General features: G+C 39.7%; 1 protein-coding gene across 1 annotated transcript in view; it reads left to right on the top strand.

Annotated features, from left to right (window-relative positions):
- Nucleotides 1–26,005, top strand: part of LOC109923761 (dyslexia-associated protein KIAA0319-like) — a 104,874-nt gene that overhangs the window by 43,652 nt on the left and 35,217 nt on the right. The window contains exons 6-11 of the mRNA XM_048613041.1: nucleotides 1,728–1,826; nucleotides 7,780–7,877; nucleotides 13,626–13,713; nucleotides 19,482–19,574; nucleotides 20,496–20,628; nucleotides 22,470–22,698. Coding sequence (XP_048468998.1) covers nucleotides 1,728–1,826; nucleotides 7,780–7,877; nucleotides 13,626–13,713; nucleotides 19,482–19,574; nucleotides 20,496–20,628; nucleotides 22,470–22,698 — 740 coding nt within the window. The remainder of the gene's footprint in view (nucleotides 1–1,727; nucleotides 1,827–7,779; nucleotides 7,878–13,625; nucleotides 13,714–19,481; nucleotides 19,575–20,495; nucleotides 20,629–22,469; nucleotides 22,699–26,005) is intronic.

Below are 26,005 nucleotides of genomic sequence, written 5' to 3'. Positions count from 1 at the left end.
TACATGTGATCTTGAGTGTGCATTCTCAGAGTGCTCCATCAGCTTGTGATTAAATCAATCAGCAAATGACAGTGCTGACCTCTGCACCTGAACTTCAGATGCCATTGTGCAAACCTGTATCCCTTGAGGGTGTTACCAACCATGTCCTAAGGTGACTAAGAAGAGTTACGAAGAATACAGGTGCTTCGTTGAGCTTTCAGTCTTCTGAAACCTGATGTTCATTTTCATACTGCTGTAGAACCAACAAATGTGTTTACGTTTGCAGAGAGCTTACTGATCTTAGTATTGTTAATAGCTGTCTGCACTTGTTTACCAAGTGTATATAGCCAATATTAGCACTGTGGTGACAAAAAAATTTAATTTGTAAAAATTAGATATAGTGTGTTAGCATTAGAAAGTTCAGCACAGAACAAGAGGATATTGCATTCATGTCTGTTACAGGAAAACTGTGCCATTTCCCAAAGCTATGAACTGTATCAAATTATTCGTGCAAAATAAATTAACCAAGGTTTCACCGATCAGTATAAAATGTGTCTTTTAATAAATAACTGAATATAGACTATTTTTGTAAAAAAATCATTAATCCTATCATTTTTTCAGAAGTCATTTGTTTCAAAAGTGTGCATTTTTAAAATGCTGCAAGGTCATTAATAATGAAAATAAAATATTTCCTATTAATACTATGGAATAAAATCCCTCAACATTTATTTTTTCAATGACTACAAAAGTTGACTGGCTTAGGAAAATCAGACACAACATCATCATAGTGATTTGCAAGGCAAATGGAATATTAAAGTGTTGAGTGTTGATGTGTAGCATTCATAAAGCTTTCTGTTCCAGCACAGATAAAATCCAGAGACTGACATTGTATAGACAGGTTAGATTGTTCAAAGTGTCTCCCTGGCTATATTGAACCATTGTGAAGGCTTTAAATTATTGGCAGTAATTCATTGTTTTATAAAGAAAGAGACTCCATATAGCACTTCTCACAACCCGTCCCAAACAATTTTATGTATTTTTACCATTCAGAGATTTGCAATATTCATGATTTTAAAACTGGCCTTAGGATGTTCCCATTACAAATACTTCTATACATAAACTTTGTTCTATATTTTTTACTGATGAAGCTTAAAATTAAAAGATGCCTTTACCTGAACCCTGAGTTTTAGCTGGTTAGTTGTTGGTATGTTTATTTATTTTTATATACACAAGTGCAAACTTCACTCATCAAGCATTTTTTTTCACAGCCATTCTCATGAAGCACATAGAGTTATTTTGGAAAACAGCAGTGTCTTAGCCAACATCTTTCTCTTAACCTACATCAATAAATCAAAGTTTCTGTGCATGATCATGTTACTGTTAGTGGGATCTTTCTGTACATGTATTGGCCGCATGCTTCCAAAATTACATCTGCTACTTCATTTCAAAAGTTCTTTGTTTGCTGTAGAGCATGTTGGACATCATGAGGTCTTGAAAGGTGGTATTTAAGTGAATGTTTTATAATGCTGAAGCCAGGTTATCTTTCAATGTGATTTTAAAAATTGGTCCCAATGTAGGTAGCTGAAGAATTATCCCATATGCTACAGAATTTATTATTCACTGATTCACAACTGTTATCTTGAGAGAGCAGAACTGCGTTAAATATATAAAGTGTTGTTGACTGAACCTTTTATTGTTGCTTTTATTGAATATGTTAGTATTCTTTATTTCTCTCTTTTTCCCCACAGTGAAGGAGCTTGTTGTATCCGCTGGAAGTAACATAGTGATCACGCAACCCAAAAATTCGGTGGAACTCAATACTTTTGTGGTTCCTGCACCATCTGCAGGTGAGGCTTACATTAAAATATAATCATTCACTGCATTTGCAAACAGATCTTTGCACAGTATCAAAGAGGCACATTGTTCTGGTGGGGGCCAGCTAGTGACAGGCTTCTTCTGCTCTTCTTTGCAAATAACATGTTAATATTTTAATTCTACCTTGGAGATGTTTAACATTTTATCCACTGTTGAAGGTTTCATCCGAAATATGCCACCCTCATAGTATAGCACTCCTGCAGAGCTGCGCTAAGTGGCATTCTAGATTTCTGCTTAAGCCTGCAGTGTTGCGCATTATCACAGGTGTCTGGCCAGTTAACCTTTCTGCTGAAGCACTTCAAGTTCCTTACTGCCAGATCATTTTGATGCAACTATTCAAAATTATGATTTCACCTCACAAAAAAAATTATACCATATATACATGCAACAAAGCTATTGATATTTTCATTCCTAATTAATATTTAAGGTCAGAATTTTCATGCTGCAAGTACTGAGAGCAAGATTTCAACTTGCAATTTCTGCATTGAACATAGTATGGTTGAAAGGCTTTGAGAGTCATAAATTTCAGGCCCTCTGAAGTCTGAATGGTGCTGTGAACCAATGCAGAAGTACTGCTGAACCAACAAACAAGAAAACTGCTGAATGAAGTATGTGTGGGGACTGTTAAAAGCCTTGTATTTCCTACCTGTCCAGAAATTGGGTTGCATTACCTCGCTGTTCACTTTGTTACCAAGTTTTAGAGATGTGCATCGAGGCAACCTGCATATCTCAACTTCAGCTGATCACAAAGTGGCATGGTTTTTGGAAATTATTTTCATTGGGTGTGGGTGTCAATGTCAAGGTCTGCATTTGTTGCCCATCCTTAAGTATCCTTGAACTGAGTGGTTTGGTCAGCCATTTCAAAGGACAGTTCAGAGTCAACTGCATTGCTGTAGGTCTGGAGTCACATGGAAGCCGGACCAGGTAAGGATGGCACGTTTCCTTCCTGAGAGGACATGAGTGAATGAGTGATAGTTGTCATAGTCTTCATGACTGACAGTTCCATTTCATTTCTGATTTTCTCGAATTGAATTTAAATTCTGCTATCTGTCATGGTGGGAATTGAACCCATATCCTTAAAGCGACAGCCTGGACCTCTGGCTTACCAGGCTGTGAAATTACCACTTTGTCACCATCTTACCTTCAAATTGGTTTGGTTGCCTACCAATCACAGGGCTTGATACATCACTTTATTGACAGTGACACAGTGGTCATATTCTCATCTCTAAGTTTGAAGTTTGTGGTTTCAAATCCCACTCCAAAGATCTGAGCATGTAATCTCTGCTGATGCTCCTGATGTAGTAGTGAAGGAGTGCTGCATTGTAGTTGGTACCATCTTTCAAGGGATGGTGGTGGTTACATATTTATGATCTTTAAAATTAAGAAAAACTTTGATAGAATGGATAGTCACCAAAAAATTCAATAGGGAATTCAAAAGAATATCGTAAACTAAAGAGTGATGGGAATATAGAACTCACTATTGCGGGGAATGGTTGTAGTGAATACTGTGGATGTATTTCATGGCAACTAGGCAAGCATATAAAGGAAAAAGGCATACAGGGTTACATTGATCAATTTGGATGAAGAAAGATGGGAGGAGACTTGAATGGCTTGTGGGGGACTGGTTGTTTCTGTGCATGGATTCCATATAGTCCTATGTAGGTGTTGACCAGTCAACAGAATGTTACTGAATCACTAATTAACTAATTTCCTTGAGTGGTTTACATTATTTTAGGCAAATATTAGTTCTCTGATTGCCAAGCATCAGCATTCCTAGGTTAGGTTCAGCAGGAGTCAAACATCCCCTCCACTGGTTCTAAGCCTTTCACCAGCCTTAACAAAGCACCCCTTCAGCATCAGTATCCTGTGGATCCAGGAAATGTTTGGACAATGCATCGGCACTATGTCGAAAGCAACAAAATGCATAATGTCAGAGTTTGCATTGCTTTGAAGTCCATAAAGGTAGTTTTGAACTAAAGTTAATAATCATACTTTTTAAAAACTATTTTTTACCACTAAAACAGTTATTGCACTGAACTCGGACAGTCTTAGTTCCTAACCTGCTGTGCACACTAGCATTATAGAAATATCAGTGGATGATTTTGGAATACATCTATCTCCTTCATGGAGCATTATGAAATTGAAAACACAACATGCGTACTTCTACATGTTTATCCATTATTAAAATATTGTTGTAACTAATTCATTGTGTTTGCCTGTAAGGTTATGTTGAGGTTTCGTGTAAACTTTGCAGTTTTCAGATGATGATCTGAAAAATTCTGACATCTGTCTATAGCACACGTTCATTGCTAAGTCCTGCCTGGAGAGTTTAATTCTGTTACCTGATTGAAGGTAGTGAGGTTAGTTCGTGTTTTTACAGCAAAAGACATCTTCATTCTAATGATCCAGATTGTTTTCTGTTAGTATGTGCACAGGGTCTTTTTTAATGCTATCGGTAATCTGTCAGTAAATTGAATAAAACAAACAAACAAGTTAGATGTGATATCAGTTCTTACCAATAAATGATGTCAACCAGACGCCAAAAATAAAGCCAGTCTGATTGTCAAATCTTGATGATATGCTTAAGGAGGAGGGAGAATATAATTACATTTAGACCAGCACAAAGGATGACATCAGTAAATGTCGGGGATGGGGATATCGTAGTGGGGGAATTGGACAGTGGCAGGCAATAGGGTACAAATAAAAGAGGGGGTGTGAATAATAATAGAAGGAAGGATGTAGCATAAGAGTTAGAATTTGTGTTTTAAGCACTGCAAGTAAAGGCAAAACTAGAAGTTTAAAGTAATTAAGTCAGGAGAAAGAAGTTTAAAAAAATTGAAAACAGTTACATTAGAGCAGGACAGATTAGAACCAAATAAGTGTCCTTTAACAAAGGAACAAATTAACTGAATTACAGAATTTAGCTCACAGGATATGATATGTAGACATGGCTGAATTGGATTGCTGAAGGATAAGGGATGGGAATGGAAGTTATATAGGTTCCAGAGTTCTAAGATGCAGAGAGATTTTGTGTCCTAGTGCATGAATTGCAGCAGCTTAGTATGCAGATACAGCAAATGATCTGGAAAGCTAATAGAATGTTATGTTGCATTGTGAGGGGAATCAAATGCAAGATTAAGGAGGTTATGCTTCAGTTGTACAGGGTATTAGTGAGACCACATCTTGAGTATTCTGTACAGTACTGGTCACCTGAGGGGCCTTGACTGGCTGGATGTGGAAAAGATGTTTCCTATTGTGGGGTTGTGGGGGAATCTAGAATGAGGGGCCATAGTTTAAAAATAAGGATTTGCCCATTTAACAAGAAATGGGAAAAAAAGAGCCTCAGAAAGTTGAGTCTTTGGAATTCCCTTCCTCAAAAGACACTGGATGCAGGATCTTTAAATATTTTTAAGGCCTGAGTAGATAGATTCTTGATTACCAAGGGAATAAAAGATTTTCTGGGGGTATGCAGGAGTGTGGAGTTGAGGTTAAAATCAGATCGGCCATGATCGTATTGAATGATGGAATAGGCTTGAAGGGCTGAGTGGCCTACTTTTGTTCCTTGTTCCAAATCCAGGAAAGATCAGGAAACTGATAAAAGGGATCTTTTGGGATTAAAAGTCAAATCATTTTGAGAGTAGGAGAGGATATATTAAGAAAGAAGTGTTCAGTCAAAACTTAATAGATATGAATAATAAAAAGGATTTAAGACCAAATAGAGCCCCTGTTAACAGCAGAGTGTATGAATCCCGAAATTGGACAAGTGTTTGATAAAGACTGATGCAATGAGTGGCTGATGACTCTGGGAGTCCAGTGGGGTGGGGGGATCATAGAGGGGAGGGAACCATTACTGCAGGCAATTAATTGTCTGGCTGATGTAAAATTCATTCGGGGCTGTGACTGATGGAGACCGGTTTCCCCCAGCTTTCCAGCTAATCTATGGGCCTGTTAAATCCCAGAATTAGGTTGGGATCAACAGATTAACCGTCAGCAGCAACTTGGGGAAAAAAGAATGTTTGTGCATTCAGGAGAGTTTTTTTTGCCACAGTATAACCTCAAACTAACAAAGGGACAAACCACAATGGATTTAATAGTGAGTAATGAGCCAGATTTAGTTTATAGCCCAAAGATGCATGAATATTTATGAAATATCACTCATGAAATGATCGAGTTCAGTGTCGTGTTTGGAAGGGAGGAATGCAAAACCGCTGCTAAGATTCTATTTTATATAAAGCTGATGTTTTTCAATAACATGAAACTAAGTCTGAGGACAGGAAGTCAGACAAATCTGTTGATGAGTAAATCAACTTATCAGTGGGACATGTTCAAATAAAAATATTAACGTTAAAAAGTACCATTTTATCTCCCTAAAGTGGTGGTTCTCCAACCTCCTTGTTTGAATGATCTCTTTTCATAATCACATCTACTTCCTCAAACTAAATTATAATGCTGTATAACATGAGAGTGTTGAATATAATGTTTTAATAAAGCTTTTAAGGAGATAGATATTTACTTACAGATATCAACTTGATGGGTGTGCCTGCTGTTCACTGCAAAGTCTGTCCATCCTTGGAAGGGATCCAGGAAGAGTAGAACAGCGAGGTGGTACTCTGGGAACAGAGGTGGAGTAGGAATAGTGGGGAAGCACACCCATGGTGTGAGCCAGAATAGGGAGTGAGCGGGAGTTTGCAATAAAGGACTAAATTATGCCTTCCCCACGAATGCTCATTTGATGACCGCTGCTCTAGTGGACAAGAACTGTACTTACTTAAAAAAAACACTGGTTCAGGTGTTTAGGAAGTAGCGTGAAAATTAAAGCCATGGATCTGAGTTGTGAAATTAGGAAATGTTTTTACGTTCAAAGAGTGATGGAAGTTAGGAACTCTATTCCACAAATGGCAGTTGATACCAGAACAGATACTTATTTTAAATTTATTTTAAATAAGTAATCAGAAATGTGGGTAAAAGGGAGAGTTTTTGGAGTTAGATTAACCATGATCTCACTGAATGTCAGGGAGACTTGAGGAGCTAAATGGCCCACTTCTGTTCCTATGCTTCTAAGTTATTATTTCTCATTGTGATGATTAGTTTAGCAAACCAAAAGTTGCTCGTAGCTGGGCTAATTGTACTTGTAGTTATATCTATTATCCTTTCTTCCCCTCTAAATAAATGACTAGCCGTCAGGTTTGCGTATCTGAAGTGGAATGATTGTCCTCAAATCAAAAGCCTTAAGATTAATTGCCCAGAAGGAAAAATCAGCAAAATTTTGAGATGTTATATATTGGTCCCACTTGATGTGATTACTTCAAAATGGAATTCCAGTATGATCATTTCCAAAAATAATTTTTATTTTAACTGATTTTTCCCTCAGGGTGAGTTAGTTTTCCTTTGCTCAACATTTGCCTCCTCCTCTTACGCCTTCAGGAATGTCTCTCCAGCGTAATGGTCATTCTTTTGCCTCTGTGACTTGAAAGTGGCTTGCTTTCTGCCTACAGGTTGACAGTATGAAGCTCTGTCAAACTCCTACATAAGCAGTTCCTCCTTGTGTCCAAGACTTTGCCTCTTAATATTATAAAAAACCTTATCTTTATATAGCCTCAAACATGACCTTAGGATATCCTGACTTTACTACCAATCAAGTACAAGTGCTTTAATTTGGGAAAAGTAGCATCCAATTTGCGCACAGTAAGATGTCACAAATTGAAGTGTGATAATGACCATATAATCTGGTTTAGTGATGTTGGTTAAAGGATAAATATTGATGGGATGCTTTAAGTCCCTTCACATGCCACCAATGATTATATCTCAAAGCAGCAATCTGGTGGGAAAGCTAACTCCAGGTAGGCACAAAGGATTTCGATTTTTGAGCATACTGATATTTGCTTATCTGCTCTGTGCTTCATATTGATGCTTTTCTTCCTTCAGAATCACCTTACAGTTATCAGTGGAATCTTGTGAGCCATCCTGTGGACTTTGAGGGTGTAATGGAAGGCAAGGACTCTCCAACACTGAAGCTATCTCAGGTAAAGGGAGAAAATCAATTCAAATTTTAAAAAAAATGGAGTAAGTACCAACTATGAAAGTGAAAACTATATTTGTGTTTCAGCAGGGACCTTCCAGAAAAATTGGTCCATTGCGAATTCACTGCAATTTCTGAAGCCCACATTGTAATGGATTCGGCTCCCCTTTTATAACGTGTGAGCCAGTCTTAAGACTGCAATTCAGGCCTTCAATTATTCTTTGCTAGATTTTAGGAGTTTGGGACCACAGGTACTTTAGATTGGCAGTCAACCATGTGTAAAGATTATTCAGATTATAAAGTTTGTTAAGAAACAGCAGTTTAGATATAATACATTAGTTAGACACGAGAAGTGTACAACTTGTGACTGTTGAGGATGGTTTGCTGACATCAGAGGATGCACAGGCAGTTGGCACAGAGTGTCTCGATCTCTTTAAAGTTGTGAAGGCAGCATCCTGCTTTCTAGCTGAAGTGTTAGGAAATTCTTCTCTAGGTTTTCACTCAATCTCTTCTGGTCCACCTTCCACTGGCAGCAGCCAGCTCCCTGAAAAAGATGAAGCCCTAATCATACAAAATCTCCCTCTGACTCTGAGCACTTGTTGTTGATATATCCTGGATTTGAGGCAGGCAATCTGACCTCTGTCAATCACTTGTCTGAATCCTTTTGATCCAGTGAGCATAGGTTGAGTCCTCACCGTTCGAGTGTCCCCTTTTCATACCTACATCTGTAAGTTAGTTCACATTTTTTTGGAACAAAACTTTTATTTTCTCAAATAGCCCAATGATTATTGGGCAAATATGATTGCCATGTAGTGCTTTGGTGTCAATTATGGAACTTGATGTCCTTGGTGGTCTTTATGTCATCATCCTTTTGTCCTTTTTTGATGAGAAATCGTTTATGCTTAGGGAAAGAAAATAACTGCTGTAGCAGATGTTACACGAGGTTTCATGCTGGTCAGGAAATACTAGAAAAATTCAGTTTCAAAGGGACCTAATTCCCATTAAAGTGTTTCCTATCCCTCCCTCTCCTATTGCATGCAAACGTATGAAGAGAGAGACAGGGCTGTTGTAAAATCAAGCTTAAAGATTTTCTGTGATTGTGCTGATTGATCAAGGGATTGTTGGCAGACATGTTGACATTCAGTTGAGTAGCTCTCAATACAAGAGCAATACATTTCTGTTCGTTCATTCATTCTGGCTGGTTGGGAGCTTTGTAAGTGGTTCTCAGAAAGCCAAATTTATTGCCACTTCAACTGCAGAGAACTCACTCACAGCCCATACAGTTGCAGTGCCTGTGATATTACTACCAGCAAAAGTCACAGCAAGGTGCCTACAACAAAGAACAGTTCACATTACCCAGGAACAAGGGGGTAAACAAGAAAAAGACAGGAGGGGTTCTAGTGCTAAGTGAACAGGAAGGGTGGCAAGTGGGGTAGTGAGTGGGGAGAGGAAAACGATGTGGAGGACACTGATTGAACAAGGGAACATGAAAGCGGGGCATCAAGCAGAGCTGAGTGTAGTGAAGATTCCTTGGGCTTCAGTGCATGTGCATCTGCAGACACGGATATGATTGGATCAGGGCTGACTTCTGGCTCCACATACACAGTGATTGTATTAGCAGCGCTAAACTCTCTGCCAGTGCTTTTTTAAAAATTTACTCAAAGGACGTGGGCGTCGCTGACTGTGCCAGCATTTATTGCCTGTCCCTAATTACCCTTCGAAAAGCTGATGGTGAGCTGCCTTCTCATAGTGCTACTCTCCTTGCACTGTAGTTAGGACCCACAATACTGCTGGGGAGGTACTCCCAGGATTTTAACCCAGCAGTGAAGGAACAGCGATGTATTTCAAAGTCAGGATGGTGAGTGGCTTGGAGGGGAACTTGCAGGTGGATGTACATCGTCCTCCAGAAGATTCTAAATGTTCTCCATGAAAGGTTCCCTCAGTATTTTTTTCTTGCTTACTAGTTTTTCCAGCATAACTGAGAGTATGTAATGTGGTGCACTTCTGTAAAGTGGTGGCCATATCCTATACAGAGCAGTAATGACTACTGTGGTTTAAAAAAAAAACTTGTTGGTCACAAGTTGAGACATATAGGACATTTAATAAGAATGTGATATGATTGGTAGTCATATCTAATTAATTTTTATTTTTCGGCTCTAAATTCTCCAAAAGTAGAACAGTAGAAAAGAATGAATTCTGAATGTTAGCATAGGCAACCAGGCAATATATTTGATTGCTTAAGAAGTTAATCATAATTGCTGCCTTGTCATTCATTTAACATAATTTGATTCTCAAGTCAATTGTGTTTACTGAGACCAGTGCAAATTCCATAATAAGTATTTAAACAAGAAGTATGAAGTGGACAAATGAAACACCACTTGGATGGAATACATGATTCATCTTTCTGTTAATGGAAACCTATGTGCTTCTAAGTCCACAAAGTAGAAGTTTAGGCCAATTAGAGTTTAATGGCTTTTATTGAGCAAAGCTTTCCTATTAAAATGTTTTTGATTTTCATTGTTCAGAAGCATTTACTGTTATGACCAGGTGAGGAGAGGGTCACAACTTCCCTCTTTTTTTTTATATTCCTTTCAGTCTGTTGCAATAAATACTTGCATTGTTGTTCTTTCTTTTATCATGTATAGATATCATACATCAATTAAACATATCAAAAATGAAGGAGCAAATTGCATGGTTTTCTTAAGTGAAAGATTGTGATGTTTTATTACCCCAAAAATATTATAAAACACCACAATAAACATACATTCAGATGCAGGTTGGGCTTAAAAAGAAAGAGAGATGTGAGGGATAGTTGATACAGACAGGGAAGCAAAGGCAGTCACAGCTTTGGTTTCTTTCAGAACCTCTGTATTACGAACAGGAGAATACCCAAGTCCAACTATACAGGTGGCACGGAGGCTCAGTGGTTAGCACTGCTGCCTCACAGCACCAGGGACCTGGGTTCAATTCTAGCCTCGGGTGACTGTCTGTGTGGCATTTACACATTCTCCCCGTGTCTGTGTGGGTTTCCTCCGGGTGCTCTGGTTTCCACCCACAGTCCAAAGATGTGCAGCTTAGGTGGATTAGCCATGCCCAGAGTGTCCAGGGATGTGCTGGCTAGATGGGATGGGTTTGGGTGGGATGCTCTTTTGAGGGTCGGTGTGGATTTGATGGGCCTAAAGGCTTGCTTCCACACTGTAGGGATTCTATGATTCTGTGTTCAGCCGTGCTCTGGTTTCCTCTGTAAATGTGAAGTTGCAGATGTCCTGGAATGTACAGTGAATTGGGATTCTTGTTCCAAATTGCTTTTCATTGGCTAGTTTCTGAGTTTGAGATTGAGACAATACGACAGGCAGAGAGAGGCTCTTCCAGTTTTTACAAAGCCATTTTCTTGTCTCTCCTTTGCTGCTCAGAAGCAGCTGTTGGTTAAGGTTCTTTTGCATATTGCTGAGTCTACTCATTAATTTTTCCAAGCTGACTCCTTCAGAGACACCCTTCTATCTGTAACTTTAAAAAAAGGTGTGAATCAACTGGGAGATATAATGCCTTTTATAATGATGTGAATTTGGCCTAGATTAACTGATGGTATCTTGAGCTTGGTTCAACCTAGTCAGATGATCACAGCAATCCTTTTAGGACAGTATTTGCCATTTTAAAAACAATTTTTAGTTCATGAACATCTCTGGTACCAAAGTCAAATGATGAAAATTGAATAATGAAAGTTTATTTTCACTACCATTATAACATTATCATGTCGAGATCATTTTGGATCCGTGACAAAGTATGACAACTACAAAATCATCTCCCCGTGATGTGTTAACATAATTTTCTTTAGGGAATGTCCTTTAGGGAAGGAAACTGCCATCCTTACCTGGTCTGGTCTACATGTGACTCCAGACCCACAGCAATGTGGTTGACTCTTAACTGCCCTCTGGGCAATTAGGGATGGGCACAAATGCTGCCTAGACAGCGACGCCCTCATCCTGTGAATGAATAATAATAATAAAAAAATTCTCTTCCAACAATTCAACAAAAAAGAAAGCCAAATAGGAGAACTGTTAATTTTCAGACTGGAGGAAGGTTTATGGTCAGGCTCCTCAGGAATTGATGTTAGCACCTATGCGGTGTACGGGCACAGTTTCAAAATTTGCAGATGACGTGAATATTGGAAGTACTGTGAACTGTGAGGAAGATAATTCTAAACTGAAAAAGTGTATAGTCAAGTTGGTGGATAGATAGTCAAGTGAAAGATGGCATTCAATACAGAGAACTGTGAAATGATTCATTTTAGTAGGGAAAATGAGGGGAGGCAGCATAAATGAAAGAATACAATTCTAAAGGGAATACTGGAACAGAGGGTCTTGGGAGTATGTGTGCTCAAATCATTTGAAGGTGGCTGGCAGTTAGAGAACACCTTTAAAAATACATACAGGAACCTAGGATTTAAGCATATAGGTGTAGAGTAAAAGAACCACAAAGTTAAGCTAAACTTGTAGTGGTATTGTAATGAGCATGGACCTAGTCTGGGCACCACACTATAGGGAAGGTGTGAAGACATTATATATGGTGCAGAGAAGATTCACAAGAACGGTTTCAGGGATGAGAAGTTTTAGTTATGTAATAGATCGGAGAAGCTGACGTAGTTCTTCTTTGAGAAGAGAAGGTTGAAAGTAGATTTGAAAGCAATATTCAAAATTATCAGGGGTCTGGACAGAGATGGAGACAAAATGTCCCCATCGTTGGAAGGATCAAGAGCCAGGGAATACGGATTGTTTGTGATTGGCAAATGAAACAACAGCAATGTGAGGAACAGCTTTTTATTCACCAAGTGGGTCAGATCTAGAATGTGTTGCCTGGGCGTTGGGTGGAGACTGCTTCATTCATGGCCTTCTAAAGAGAATTGCATCATTATCTGAAAAGGAAAGTTTTCAGGGCTACAAGAAAACAGAGTGGGGATGGAAATGTGAATTGCTCGTTCAGAGAGCTGGCACAGACATTATAGGCTGAATGGCCTCCTTCTGCTCTGTAATAATTCTGTAAGTATATTATTTGGAATGTGCATCAACTTTCCCTTACCAATGGGAAATACCTTATTACTGTGAGAAACAGAGTTGTGAGCAATGCTAAGACTCACTGCCCATATTCACTTTAAATTAGAGCTTGATCACCTGCGGAGAAAAGGAATTTAATATTCCATCAGTCTGGGTTGGATTTCAAAAGAGGTGAAGAATGAAAGTCTAACCCCCTGCTCCTGAAAGCACTGTGTCTAATAGTAATTAAATGCATGCAATTATAGTGCTGCTTAGACTTTAATGACGTTTTGCTCAGTGCAGTACTTCTGCTTATATTAATACACTTCACTGATTCTTCAATATAGCAATAACAGCCTATGCATAAAGACTATTTATTGAAATTACTGTTCTCAGGTGGATTATGGATGGCTGCAAAGTGAAAAGGTGGGACTAATTACAGAGGCAAACAGTGTGCTTAGCATCTGAAGGTGTTGAATTCTTTCTTAAGAGTGGTGAGAATTTGGAGGGGTTTAGCTGCTAGCCTTGATGGACTTAAGGGGAAGCTAGCTTAGTAAATGAGGGAGAAAGGAATTGAGGGATACAATGATGGGGTGAGATAGACTGAGGTGCAAGGAGGTTTACGAGCTGTGTCAATACCATCACAGACCTATTGGGCTGACCGATATTTTCTATGCTGTAAAATTCGATCTTACCTGATGTAATGTTATTTTTATTTTCAGCTGTCAGATGGCCTATACGTTTTCAGAGTCTGTGTGTCTGGAGAAGGCGCTTATGGAGAAAGCTTTATCAACGTCACCGTGAAGCCTGGTAATACTGACAATACTGTTTAGTGAGCATCAGATGAGGAATCACTTTTGTCAGGTCCTTTCCCTCTTCAGTTTGAACTAATCACCATTGAGCCTATTGAGCTGACAGGATTCATCCTTGACCTTTCAGTCTATATCAGGAGAGTTGGGAGTTTTAAAATAGTAATGGAAAAGGATAGACCTGATTTCAAAGTTAAAGTTCTAAATTGGAGGAAGGCCAATTATGACGGTATTAGGCAAGAACTTTCAAAAATTGATTGTGTGTGTGTGTGTGTGTGTGTGTGTGTGTGTGTGTGTGTGTCGGGTGAGGGGGCGGGGGGGGCAAGGTGGGGGTTGGCAGCAGACGTTTGCAGGTAAAGTGATGGCTGGAAAATGGAAAGTGAGATAATAATAGTTCAGAGACAATATGTTCCTGTTAGGGTGAAGGGCAAGGCAGGTAGGTGTAGGGAATGCTGGATGACTAGAAATATTGAGGTTTTGGTCAACAATAAGAAGGAAGCATATGTCAGGTATGGATACCAGAGATCGAGTGAATCCTTAGAAGAGTATAAAGACTGTAGGAGTATACATGAGAGGGAAATCAGGAGGGCAAAAAGGGGACATGAGATAGCTTTGGCAAATAGCAAAAAGGAGAATAGTGTTAAGGGATCCTACAAATACATTAAGAACAAAGGGGTAACTAGGGAGAGAACAGGATCCCTTAAAGATCAGCAAGTCCACCTATGTATGGAACTGCAGGAGATAGGGGAGATACTAAATGTGTATTTTGTGTCATTCTTTACTGTGGAGAAAAATATGGAGGATAAAGAACGTGGGGAAATAGATAGCGACATCTTGAAAAATGTCCGTACTACAGAGGAGGAAATGCTGGACATCTTAAAAGGTATAAAGGTGGATAAATCCTCGGGACCCGATCAGTTCTACCCTAAAACTCTGTGGGAAGCTAGGGAAGTGATTGCTGGACCCCTTGCTGAGATATTTGTATCATTGAGGTGCCGGAAGACTGGAGGTTGGCTAATGTGGTGCCACTATTTAATAATGGCAGTAAGGAAAAGCCAGGGAACCATATACCGGTGAGCTTGACATCGGTGGTGGGCAAGTTGTTGGAGGGAATCCTGAGGGACAGGATTTACATGTATATGGAAAGTCAAGGACTGATTAGGGATAGTCAACATGGCTTTGTGCATGGGAAATCGTGTCTCACTAACTTGATTGAGTTTTTTGAAGAAATAACTAAGAGGATGATGAGGCAAAGCAGTGGACGTGATCTACATAGACTTCAGTAAGGCATTCAATAAGGTTCCTCATGGTAGACTGGTTAGCAAGGTTAGATCAGACAGAATAGAGGGAGAATTAGCAATTTGGATACAAGACTGGCTTGAAGGTAGAAGACAGAGGGCAGTGGCGGAGGCCTGTGACCAGTGGTGTGCCACAAAGTTTGGTGATGGGTCCATTGTTTTCCATCATTTATTTAAATGATTTGGATGTGAACGTAGGAGATATGGTTAGCAAGTATGCAGATGACCCCAGAACTGGAGATGTAGTGGACAACGAAGAAGGTCACCTCAGAGTACAGATGGGCCAATTGGCTAAGGAGTGGCAGATGGAGTTTAATTTAGATAAATGTGAGGTGCTGCATTTTGGAAAGGCAAGATTCTGGGGAGAGTTACTGAGCAAAGAGACCTTGGAGTGCAGGTTCATAGTTCTTTGAAAGTGGAGTCACAGGTAGATAGGATAGTGAAGAAGGCATTTGGTATGCTTGCCTTATTGGTTGGTGTATTGAGTATAGGAGTTGGGAGGTCATGTTGAGGCTGTACAGAACATTAGTTAGGCTGCTACTGGAATACTGTGTGCAGTCCTGGTCTCCCTGCTAAAGGAAGGATGATGGGAAACTTGAAAGGGTTCAGAGAAGATTTACAAGGGTGTTGCTGGGTTGGGGGGTTTGAGCTGTAGGGGGAGGCTGAGTAGATTGGGGCTATTTCATTGGAGCATCGGAGGCTGAGGGGTGACTTTATAGAGGTTTATAAAATCATGAGGGACGTGGATAGGGTAAATAGACAAGGCCTTTCCCCCACCCTGGGGGAATCCAAAACTAGAGGGTGAAAGGCGGAAGATTTAAAAGAAAGCTAAGGGGCAACATTTTCATGTAGAGGGTGGAATGAGCTGCCAGAGGAGTTGGTGGAGGCTGGTACAATTACAACATTTGAAAGGCATATGTGGATGTGTATATGCGTAGGAAAGATTGAGAGGGATATTGGCCAAATGCTGGCTATTTGGACTAGATTTACTGAGGATATTTGGTCAGCATGGACGAGTTGGACCGAGGGGTCTGTTTCTGTGCTGTACATCTCTATGACTCTGAGAGTGGAAGCATCCTTTATATTCTCCTTTCACAAAGGAGTTTTGAAAATGTTCAAATAATTAGATGATAAAGCACCATCTCATGCTTATATTTGCATTGGAACTGTGCATTATTATAAGATTGCTTGTACCCATGTGAACAATGCACTCATTAAATTTTTTAATGAAATTTTGCAGTATATTAATTTATGAATGCCTTTGGTTTATAGTTGAAATGCTCATTTGGCTTGCGTCATAGTTTTGCTGTTGCAAGTAAAACAGATAGGGTTGTAATCAGTAGTGGCTTAAACTGTCCATTTATTTCAAAGATGGAAGAAAGTTGCAGGTCTCAAGGATAGCTCATCAACATTTCTGCCCAGGTACAAGGTCCATGTGATGCCAAGGGCTTTGAGGTGGAACGAGTTCTGTCAGCTCGCAGGATTTTCCAATATTCGACAGAAAATGGCTGAGACAAGTCAGTCTGCAAGAATCTCGGGGAGAGAGAGAGATGGAAATATACTGTTTCTACTGTTCATCCTGCAGAATGCAGGTGGAAATTTGCCCTTGGACTGAAGAGACTAAGTTCACGGGGATTTAAATAAGACTGAAAAATCTGCTGACCTTTGGCTAAAAGGAAGAATCTCCAACATAGCCCTGCCTATAAAAATCAATTTGGTGATTAGAAGTAACTAAGCTGGAAATAGAAAAAGGAAATGCGCCATCAAAAACAGAGAATAGCTTTAGACTGGTTCCTAGAAAATGAATTGTCCACTTAAGTGATAGAGTAAAATATAACCATGGAAGGAGATTTTTAGTTGTTTTAAAACTAGATTTAAACTAGTCTTCAGAATTTCTTTGGTATTTTCAATGCAGTCATCGACTTAAAGTCTGAAATTTTTCTATGTGATCCTTTCAGTAAGTCACCAGAGTTCAGATATCATTTTTGATCTCTATGAAGATCACGACCAATACAGGAAACTTGGCAGTTAACATGCACATAGCGTGTCCCACAACCAGTATCTGTTTTAGTTATAATTGAGAGTTAAATACTGGCCCAGTCATTAGAGGGATCCACCTTGCTGTTTTTTCCAAATAGTGTCACTGAATCTTTTACATTGATCCGAAAGGGCAGACTGTGCTTCAGTTTAATATTTCATGCAAGAGAAATCAAGTCAAGTCTTAACACCCCTCGCCCCCAGCCCCCGCCTCACCTGTAGTGATGGGGTGAGGGGGCACATAATCAAATGTGAGCGTATGATGTCTGGTGGGAAAGCCCTTAAGTGGGCAATTAGTGTGCACTTGAGGGGAACTTCCCACTGCCACCAGTGTTAACCCAGCGAGAGGCAGATGGCTTGTCATGCAGAATGTATGACAGACAAACCCACACAGGGTTCCTTGTGGCCTCATAGGAGAGGACCTTGATCAATGTCACTCAGTGCCTGGTTACAGGATCATGTATCAGGAGTGGAAGTCCTGCTGAGAGTGACTTCCTTTGCTGATGAGGCCCCACCCCACAACCCCACTCTGCCATCACTCAACTCTGGCTTGAGTCCAATCGTCAGCTTCAGATGGGTGTTTATTGGCAGCAACCCCTGCCTCACCATTGGCGGGCTGCCATTCAGTAGAGCTGCCAGCCATTGATCTCTAAACAGAACATGAAGATGTGTCATAACAAGGTGTAGAGCTACCCCACTGCGAAGCCTCTTCTAAGGATGCCTACCTTGAAGAAGTTACCCTCCGGAAAGACCTCAGTGGATCTCTCTCCCACTGCAGTCCGCCTCCCCCCTCTCCCTATTTATTTCAGAACCCCCTTCCCCTCCCCCATTTCTGAAGAAGGGTCTAGGCCCGAAATGTCAGCCTTCCTGCTCCTCTGATGCTGCTTGGCCTGCTGTGTTCATCCAGCTCTACACCTTGTTATCTCAGATTCTCCAGCATCTGCAGTTCCTACTATCTATGAAGGTTGTCAAACCTTTCTTAAAAGGTAATTCTGCTCAGTGCCGCTGACAATGTAACTAATCCTTAATGAGTGTCAGCCAAGACTCGGGTATCAAGAACATTGAACCTACAACTTCTGACTCCAGAGTGTTACTGCCAGAATTACAGCTGGCACTCAATTAGACATGGTGGGACTTTCTTATCAGGAAAGATTGAACAGCTTGGTGTTATGGAACAGACCCGACCACTCCCCCCAAAGGTATATTATGGAGATAGCCTAGACCCTAACTTCTATTTTTTTTAGAAAAGGCAAGTGTAAGGCATTGTGCTCCAGATATGATACAATTGATTCACCAGTAAGCTTTAATCAAAACACACATTATTCTTACAATACTGTTAAAATACTACACAATGAAGAATTGGCATAACCTGACTCTATTGAAATACTGAACGAGAAAATGTATTATTTAATCCCTAATCATCAACTGTTCCAATATAGGCAGCATCCCATAAATACAACCTTGGCAAAGGTAATTCAGCTACATAGTTATTATTCTTACATGTTGCTTCTCTCTAGTCCAGTAGAAAGAAAAAAATCTGCCTCTTTTTGTTTTTAAGAGGAAGCCTCCCTGTGTAGGACTTCACTAGCAGCAGAGACTTCAAGCTTTCAGCACCAGCATCCAGCAAACATCTACCCAAATAACTGAAAGCAAAACTAAAGTCGTTTTGGATCTGAGTGAGCCTGACCCCGCCCACTTATGCTTCTTTTGTCTTACTTTAAAAGAAGCCACCCAGGGAGAACTCAAAGCTGTTTACCAACTGCCTGTCTGAAGGAGACATTTTGGTACCATTGCCACACACTGCAAGAGAAACAGTACAGGACACATCTCCTATAGACACAGTACTGTCACATTACGGCTATAGTCTTGAGGGTTTAGAAGAATGAGAGATGATCTTTTGAAACTGAAAAGGTTCTCAATGGACTTTACAGGGTAGAGAAAATGTTTCCCCTCCTGAGGTGGTCTAGAAGGAGAGGGCACAGTTTCAGAGTGAGAGGTCTTCCATTTAAGACTGAGAGGAGGAGGAATTTCTTCTCTATGAACGTCATTTGTCTTTGGAATTCTCTCTCCAAGTGAGAAATGGAGGCTGGGTCATCGAATATATTGAAGGCTGAATTAGACAGGTTTGATTAACCAGGGAGTTCAGCATTTTGGCAGACAGGCAGCAAAGTGGAGTTAAGGCAATACCAGTTCAGCCATTCTTACTGACTGGAAGAAAAGGTTCTAGGGGCCAAATGGCCTATATCTGCTCCTTTTTCTTATGTTCTTATGTAGAGCTAGATTGTATATATCAGCATACACTGGAGCAAATAGCATCTCACTAAAACCAGTAACTGTGCTGATATAAAATTGTCATACTGTGTTTCTTAATTTTAATATAAACAGTACAAACAATATGAGACTCTTGGTAATGTGTGACGTATCTTTCCCAAAGCTCCTCGCGTCAATCAACCACCAGTAGCCATTGCCTCACCATGGATACAAGAAGTTTCCCTGCCTACAACCTCAACATTTATTGATGGCAGCCGTAAGTAACATTACCATCAAGATAAAAATAAATATCAAGAAAAAATGTTTAAAGGGCCGTTATCTTACTGAATGATTGTCAAGAATACTGGTGTGTCACAGTCATTATGGTGACAGTGCACAGGCTCTGTGTTTCAGTGTTATGTTCCCTCATTGTACCACTGAAGGAAAGAACTTGCATTTATATAGAGCCTTTCATCAATTTAGGATGTTCCCAAGATGATTTCTAGCTGGTAAAGTACTTTTGAAGTGCTATCCCTGTTGTCACATAGGAATTGAAGCAGTCAATCTGCAAAAATTAAGGTCCTACACAGTGCAGTGATATAAATGCTTAGATGATCCTTTTTTTGTGTGTATGAATTGTGAGATAGATGTCGGCCAGGGCATCAGACAGAATTCCCTTGTTCCTCTTTGAATAGGGCCATAGAATCCTTTACACCCCTTTGAGAGAGCAGAGTTCATTGTTGGAAGGTCTTATTGGAAAGACAGTTCCTCTGACAATGTAGCACTCACAAAAATGTTTGCCTTTATCATGGAATCAAGTTGCTCGGGTGAGACCTGAACGCCCAACTTCCTGACTAATGGGTGAGAGGGCTACAAACTGACACAAATCACACAAGGTTCATAAAACAATTTTTCATAGACACTGTTGCACGCTAAGCAACTGTATAAATATATTTTAAATAAGAAAATAACATTTGCCTTGTTAAAAATTTTCAAACACTGTTTCTCTGTGTGGGCAGCTGTATTGAAAGGCAACACGATTATTTCCTACTGAAGCCTCAATTGAACATGGTACATATTGTAAAAGATATCAAGTATTTGGGCCATTTTTAGTCAGAGGTTACTATGGTAAATTTTCTTGTGCTATGTTGACACAGTCGGTCAGTAGGATTGATACTGTGAACATCTTTTCCTTCAGAAAGTATGGATGATGACAGGATTGTGAGTTACCACTGGGAGGAGGTTAAGGGTCCCCTGCGAGAGCAAAAGGCATCAGCAAACACTGCTATCCTCCATTTGTCTAACCTAGTGACTGGTAACTACACCTTTAGGTAATAAAACCTATTACTTGATGAGACTTGTTATTTTATGTTGCTGTAGGCTTTTTTTCATACCTGTTTATTGATTTTTTAAAAATCTAAATACCAAGGAAGTTAAGATATTGTTATGAACAGTGCGAGGTACTGATGTGTGTGAGGTTAATAAAGAGAAAAGTCTGCTTGGTTAGTTTAGTAACAAATCATTAGCTGTCAAAAGGCACTGCAGAATTGTTATATTCTTTTGCACTGTCCTGAATAAAGCATTCCCCAAATTCTAATTCATAGGGATCTGTATCTCTGCTTCTACAGATATGCCTTCTGTATTAGGTGTTCCTTAATACAGTGCATTTAAGCACCAAAGTGAGAGTCTCAGTGGGAGATTTCAAGTTCAGATGTCAAGGTCAAGAATCAGCTGAATGTCTCATTCTCTGGCATTCATTTTATGAATTTAAAATCTCTCAGAAGCCACAAATCCCCCTGCTCATGAGGCCTAATAGCTACTAACAGTGCACTAAACACTTGTTTTGGGTGTATACATCCCTGGAATCTCTCCTTCACTAATACACACACTCTAACATTTTGTTAATGCATGTACGAGAGATAATCGCCCCAAATCTAATTCTGCTATTGGTCTGTGGAAATATTTGTTTCTCTCCACTCTTGCTCCTCAGTTTCCTCCCAAACCTGAACTCTGGGTCACAAATTCTTCAAATTTCAGCTTTTAGTACTATATTGCCAGTCAGTACTATTCAACCAAAGGCCTGGCTTACAATTCCTGATTTGAAAGCAACAGGACCATGCTTGTCCCAGGTCTCCAATTACAAAGAGATGGAAACTATTATTTCTGACCTGCCTTCTAGTCTTTGTGACATACAAGAGGAAAAGTAAAATCTGTGAGACATTAAGGAAAAAGAAGACAGATATACAAGGAAAATTGGTTAATGACAGCACACAGAAAGAACCACACAAAATAAAGAACATACAGAGAAGAAAAGATTTACAGGAAAGCTGTGTGGGAAGAAATTGTTGATGCACCTAGAATTGACAAAAGGACGGACGAGAGAGACAGAATGTGAGAACGAAAAGAGAGACGAAGAAGACAAATTGGAAGAGTTAAAACACAAATTGCTAGGAAAACTCAGCAGGTCTGGCAGCATCTGTGGAGAGAAAGCAGAACTCAGCTCTGGAAAAGGGTCACCGGACCCAAAATGGTAACTCTGTTTTCTCTCCACAGTTGCTGTCAGACCTGCTGAGTTTTTCAACATATTCTGGTTTTGTTTCGGATTTCCAGCATCCACAGTTCTTTGTTTTTGGAAGAGCTGAAATATTGGATTTGCACAGACTGACATTTGGAAGAACAGATAAATATTTTATTTTTTAAATATTTTAAATTGTGCTCAGTGTGCCAACTGCTTTGTTGATGAGCTTTACTTTTGTATGAAAAAGCTAATAGGCTCTGAGTACAACATGTCACCTGTTTAATTGGAATGTATCAAATCTCCTGAATGTAGAGGAGATGATGATTCTGAAGCCAATTGATTTGTTGTTTTCCGAATTGTGCATGTGTGAGAGAAGGTCAAAACATATCACAACATAGACGGGAAGGTTGCCCATTTAGGAAAGAACTTGTGTTTATATTGCACCTTTATGCTACTTCACAGTCGGTGAATTATTTTTGAAGTGTAATAATAGTCAATGTAAGACACCCGAATCAATTTGTGCACAGAAGGATTTCACAGGCAAGATTAAGATCAGATACGTTTGGAGACAGTGTCAAACTGTATTTAATTATTGATAAATGGAAAAGACAAGCGAGAGTGTAAGATGTAACCTCTGCTAAACTTGTTTTCCAGACTCACTGTACTTGATTCAGATGGAATTGAGAACTCGACAACTGCTATGGTGATTGTCAGCAAACCTGTGGATTATCCCCCTATAGCAAACGCTGGCCCAAATCAGGCAATAACCCTGCCCTGTAATAGCATTACTCTGAACGGAAACCAGAGCAGCGATGATTATCAGATTGTGAACTATGAGTGGTCACTCAGTCCGAACAGCAAGGGCAAGGTGGTTGAAATGCAGGTCAGTCCAATTAATGTTTTGCAATATGTCAGGAACATTATGCTAGGAACATTATGCCAGGAATGTGACAATCATTTTGTATGAACTTCAAGTAGGTTGAAAGACAGTTTAAGGATTAGGCAAAGCATAGGTGGATTAACTATCCAATGTGGAATGAATGGGCTGGATTTTGAATGGTAAAACAGGTGATAACAAATAGGCAGCCCATTTTACATCTCTCTAAAATTTTATTCCCATAGACCAATCTCAGTCTATGGTCTTCACATCCAATCCTCTTCAGGCATGCTGGCAAACTGTAAGTCTGCAACTTCCTACTGTTCAGGATGCCCACTGGAACGAGGCTTTAAGGGTCATTAAATATGAAAATCAGGATCCTAATGCCCTCACAGCTCCAGCCTACAGTCATTAACTGGACATAGAATATGCCCGTTCCGGTTATTTGGTCTGGTCTCACATGAGCCCAGTGACAAAAAAAAGTGTTTATTGTTTTGTAGTTAAATTAATGTGGATTAGGGGGCAGGGTCCTGCTTCTCCTGACTTCAAAATAATGCAGTGGGCCACTGAATTACAGAATCTCCACAGTGTGGAAACAGGCCATTCAGCCCAACAGGTCCACCACTGGCCGTTGCTTGTGTACACATGTTGCTTTGCTTTGTAAATGTAGCCTAAAGCCCAATTTCTAGTGTGTCTCTGGTCAAGACCTAATCATATTCAAAACACAATGCCCATTCTGCAGTTGTTTTTAAATGCTGCACAGATAACGCAGCTGCTAATTCTGCACAGGAATTTGCTTTACCTGATACTGAGTGCTTGTAGCTGAATGATTGATGAAAAATTATCTTTTTTTTTCAAGATTAACATCTCTAACTATTCTGAGTGCTACGTCATATAAAATTAAAAGAAAGCAAGTACTTGAATTTAGAGCATACCTTTCACAACCACACTTCCAAAACACTTTATCGGCTTCTTAGCAGAATTGAAGTCATGAGATAAAGGGACAGTAGTAGCATGGTTACAAAACTGACTAAAGAATGGAAAAAAGTGTTTTGATGATCAGCTGGCTGTTTATCTGGATGGAAAGAGATAAACCCCAGTGCTGTTCTGCAGGGTTTGGTACTGGAGGACAACTGCTGTTTTTAACATATATTAATGAACTTGGACTTGGCCTTGGACTTGGGAGACACAATGCCTACTTTTGAAATTTGCATTGCCATGAAGCCTAAGAGCTAGGAATAGGCTGCACTGGGCAATGTTGTAAGCAATGAAGAAGATACTAATAGAAGTCAAAAGATCACAAGTTGGGTCAGCAGACAGCAAACAATTCAATGCAGAATAGGGTGAGGTCATGCATTTTCATAGGAAGAAAGCAGAAAGGTAATACAGTCAAATAAGTATGCATTGGTTTGGTCTTTGTGCCCTCATCTTTGAACAAAGCAGGCAAAGTTAACAAATCAGTAAATGAAGTATATGGGATCCTATCTTTATAAATCAGACTTTGGATTACAATACAGGATGCCATGCTAAATCTGTATAAAACATAAGTTCAGCCTTGGGTAATGCGTGCAATTCTGGGGCATAGCACTTTGGAAAGGATACAAACTCTTCATAGGTTGTACAAATGAGATTTGCTGAATTGTGAGAAGCACATGTGGATATCAGAGTCTTTTTTTCTCAGGGTGGAAGTGTCAAATATTAGGGGGCATAGGTTTAAGGTGAGAGGGGGAAGTTTAAGGGAGATATGTGAGGTAAGTTTTTTTTTGTGCAGAGGGTGGTAGGTGCCTGGAACATGCTGCTAGGGGAGGTGGCAGAAGCGGATACGATAGCAACGTTTCCGAGTCATTTAGACAGACACGTGAACAGGCAGAGATTAGAGGAATATAAGCCATGTACGTACATCAGGTATTGTTCTTCTCCATTCGAGGCTTCTTACGCCTCACTGGTTGTACAGCCTGGGCTGCCTCCTTATTTCTATCATCCATTCCCTGGCCTTGTCCTTTGCCTGTCTAGAGTACATCTGCTAATCTTCTGTTCTGCTCTTTTCTGCTTCTATCTTATTTTACTAAAAGACACTGCTAAGTTAAAATGTTTAACCCATTCAGTATGATAGACAGCTACTAGGACTGTGGGGGACACTTAGATAGTAGGTCTATCTCCTGTGAAATTGAGAGCTATTTTCTCACCCAAGTCTGTAGTGTTGTCATCATATTGAGCAGTGTTAATGCATTAACCTTTTCAGAGCCTAACACTTTATACAAGACCTGGCCCCCAGCTTTTTTCCATTATTAATGTTTATACATTCATGTATGTAATTACATTTATCACTATCTCATATCCCCCTAAGTCGCTGACTTTCACAAATTTAGGTGGTCTGGTAGTTTCTTTCAGAATGCATTCTTTGGATTTGGAAAATTGGTAGGTCTTTGCTTGAAGTCTGTTGACTTTAATTCTGTTCAGTGTGAAGTCTGTCAGGCCTCACTGAGGTAGCACACTGGAAATCAAGAACTGCTGTTTGCAGCTTTGTCACAAAAGTTCAAGATTATTTTCAAAGTACACAAAAGTCCCCAATTTACCTGTCCATTTAGACAAGGTTGACAGGAAGCATGGACCAGTTTTCTGTACTTAACAAAGCTTCACTTCCCCTCCCTCCACAAATTGACCAAAGCAACAATGTAAACAACACTTGCAATGCGTTTCGATAACTTATTTTTTAAAATTCAGCAATCTCTTCCAAAATCCTTAGTTTTTAAACAGTCCTTCTCCCATTACGGTCTACAATCAAAACTACAGAAAAATGAAAAGATATAGGTTTGCAAAGCCCCTTTAACCTGAAGGACCTTTGATCCCTTGAACTTCCTTTGTGGAAAATATCTTTCCTGTTGAAATAGACATTTGCTCTAATATTTCAGCTGGAGAACTTTTGATCTTTTATTGCAGAGAATGGCTGCCGTGTTGAAGTAGACATTTTCATTTTTGCGATGTCGTGGATTTCTGAACCAGGCAACTTTCTCTTTTTGATAGTATCCTGATCCCTTGGCCAGTTGATTTCTTTTTTCGACCATGAATCTGCAGATGTTGTTTGCCCCATCTCAGGAGTTGTGTGCAGCCTACATTCTGTGTGAGCAAATCCTTATTTCCCAACTGATGATAAATGTGTACTGAAGTACATAGACTCTGTACTTTTCACTGTGTTCATTGGTTTTGAAGCTTTAATATACCGCTTGTGGTTACTTTACTAGTAAACCAATATGTTCATTTTCCCAGGCTAACCAGAGGAGAATTGTTCCTTACTTTACATGTTTTTTGTTGC

Source organism: Rhincodon typus, chromosome 2, assembly GCF_021869965.1.
Source record: "Rhincodon typus isolate 14 chromosome 2, sRhiTyp1.1, whole genome shotgun sequence".
NCBI classification, from domain to species: Eukaryota; Metazoa; Chordata; class Chondrichthyes; order Orectolobiformes; family Rhincodontidae; genus Rhincodon; species Rhincodon typus.
The sequence above is the reverse complement of the archived record's forward strand: the minus strand, read 5'-3'. Positions and strand labels throughout refer to the sequence as shown.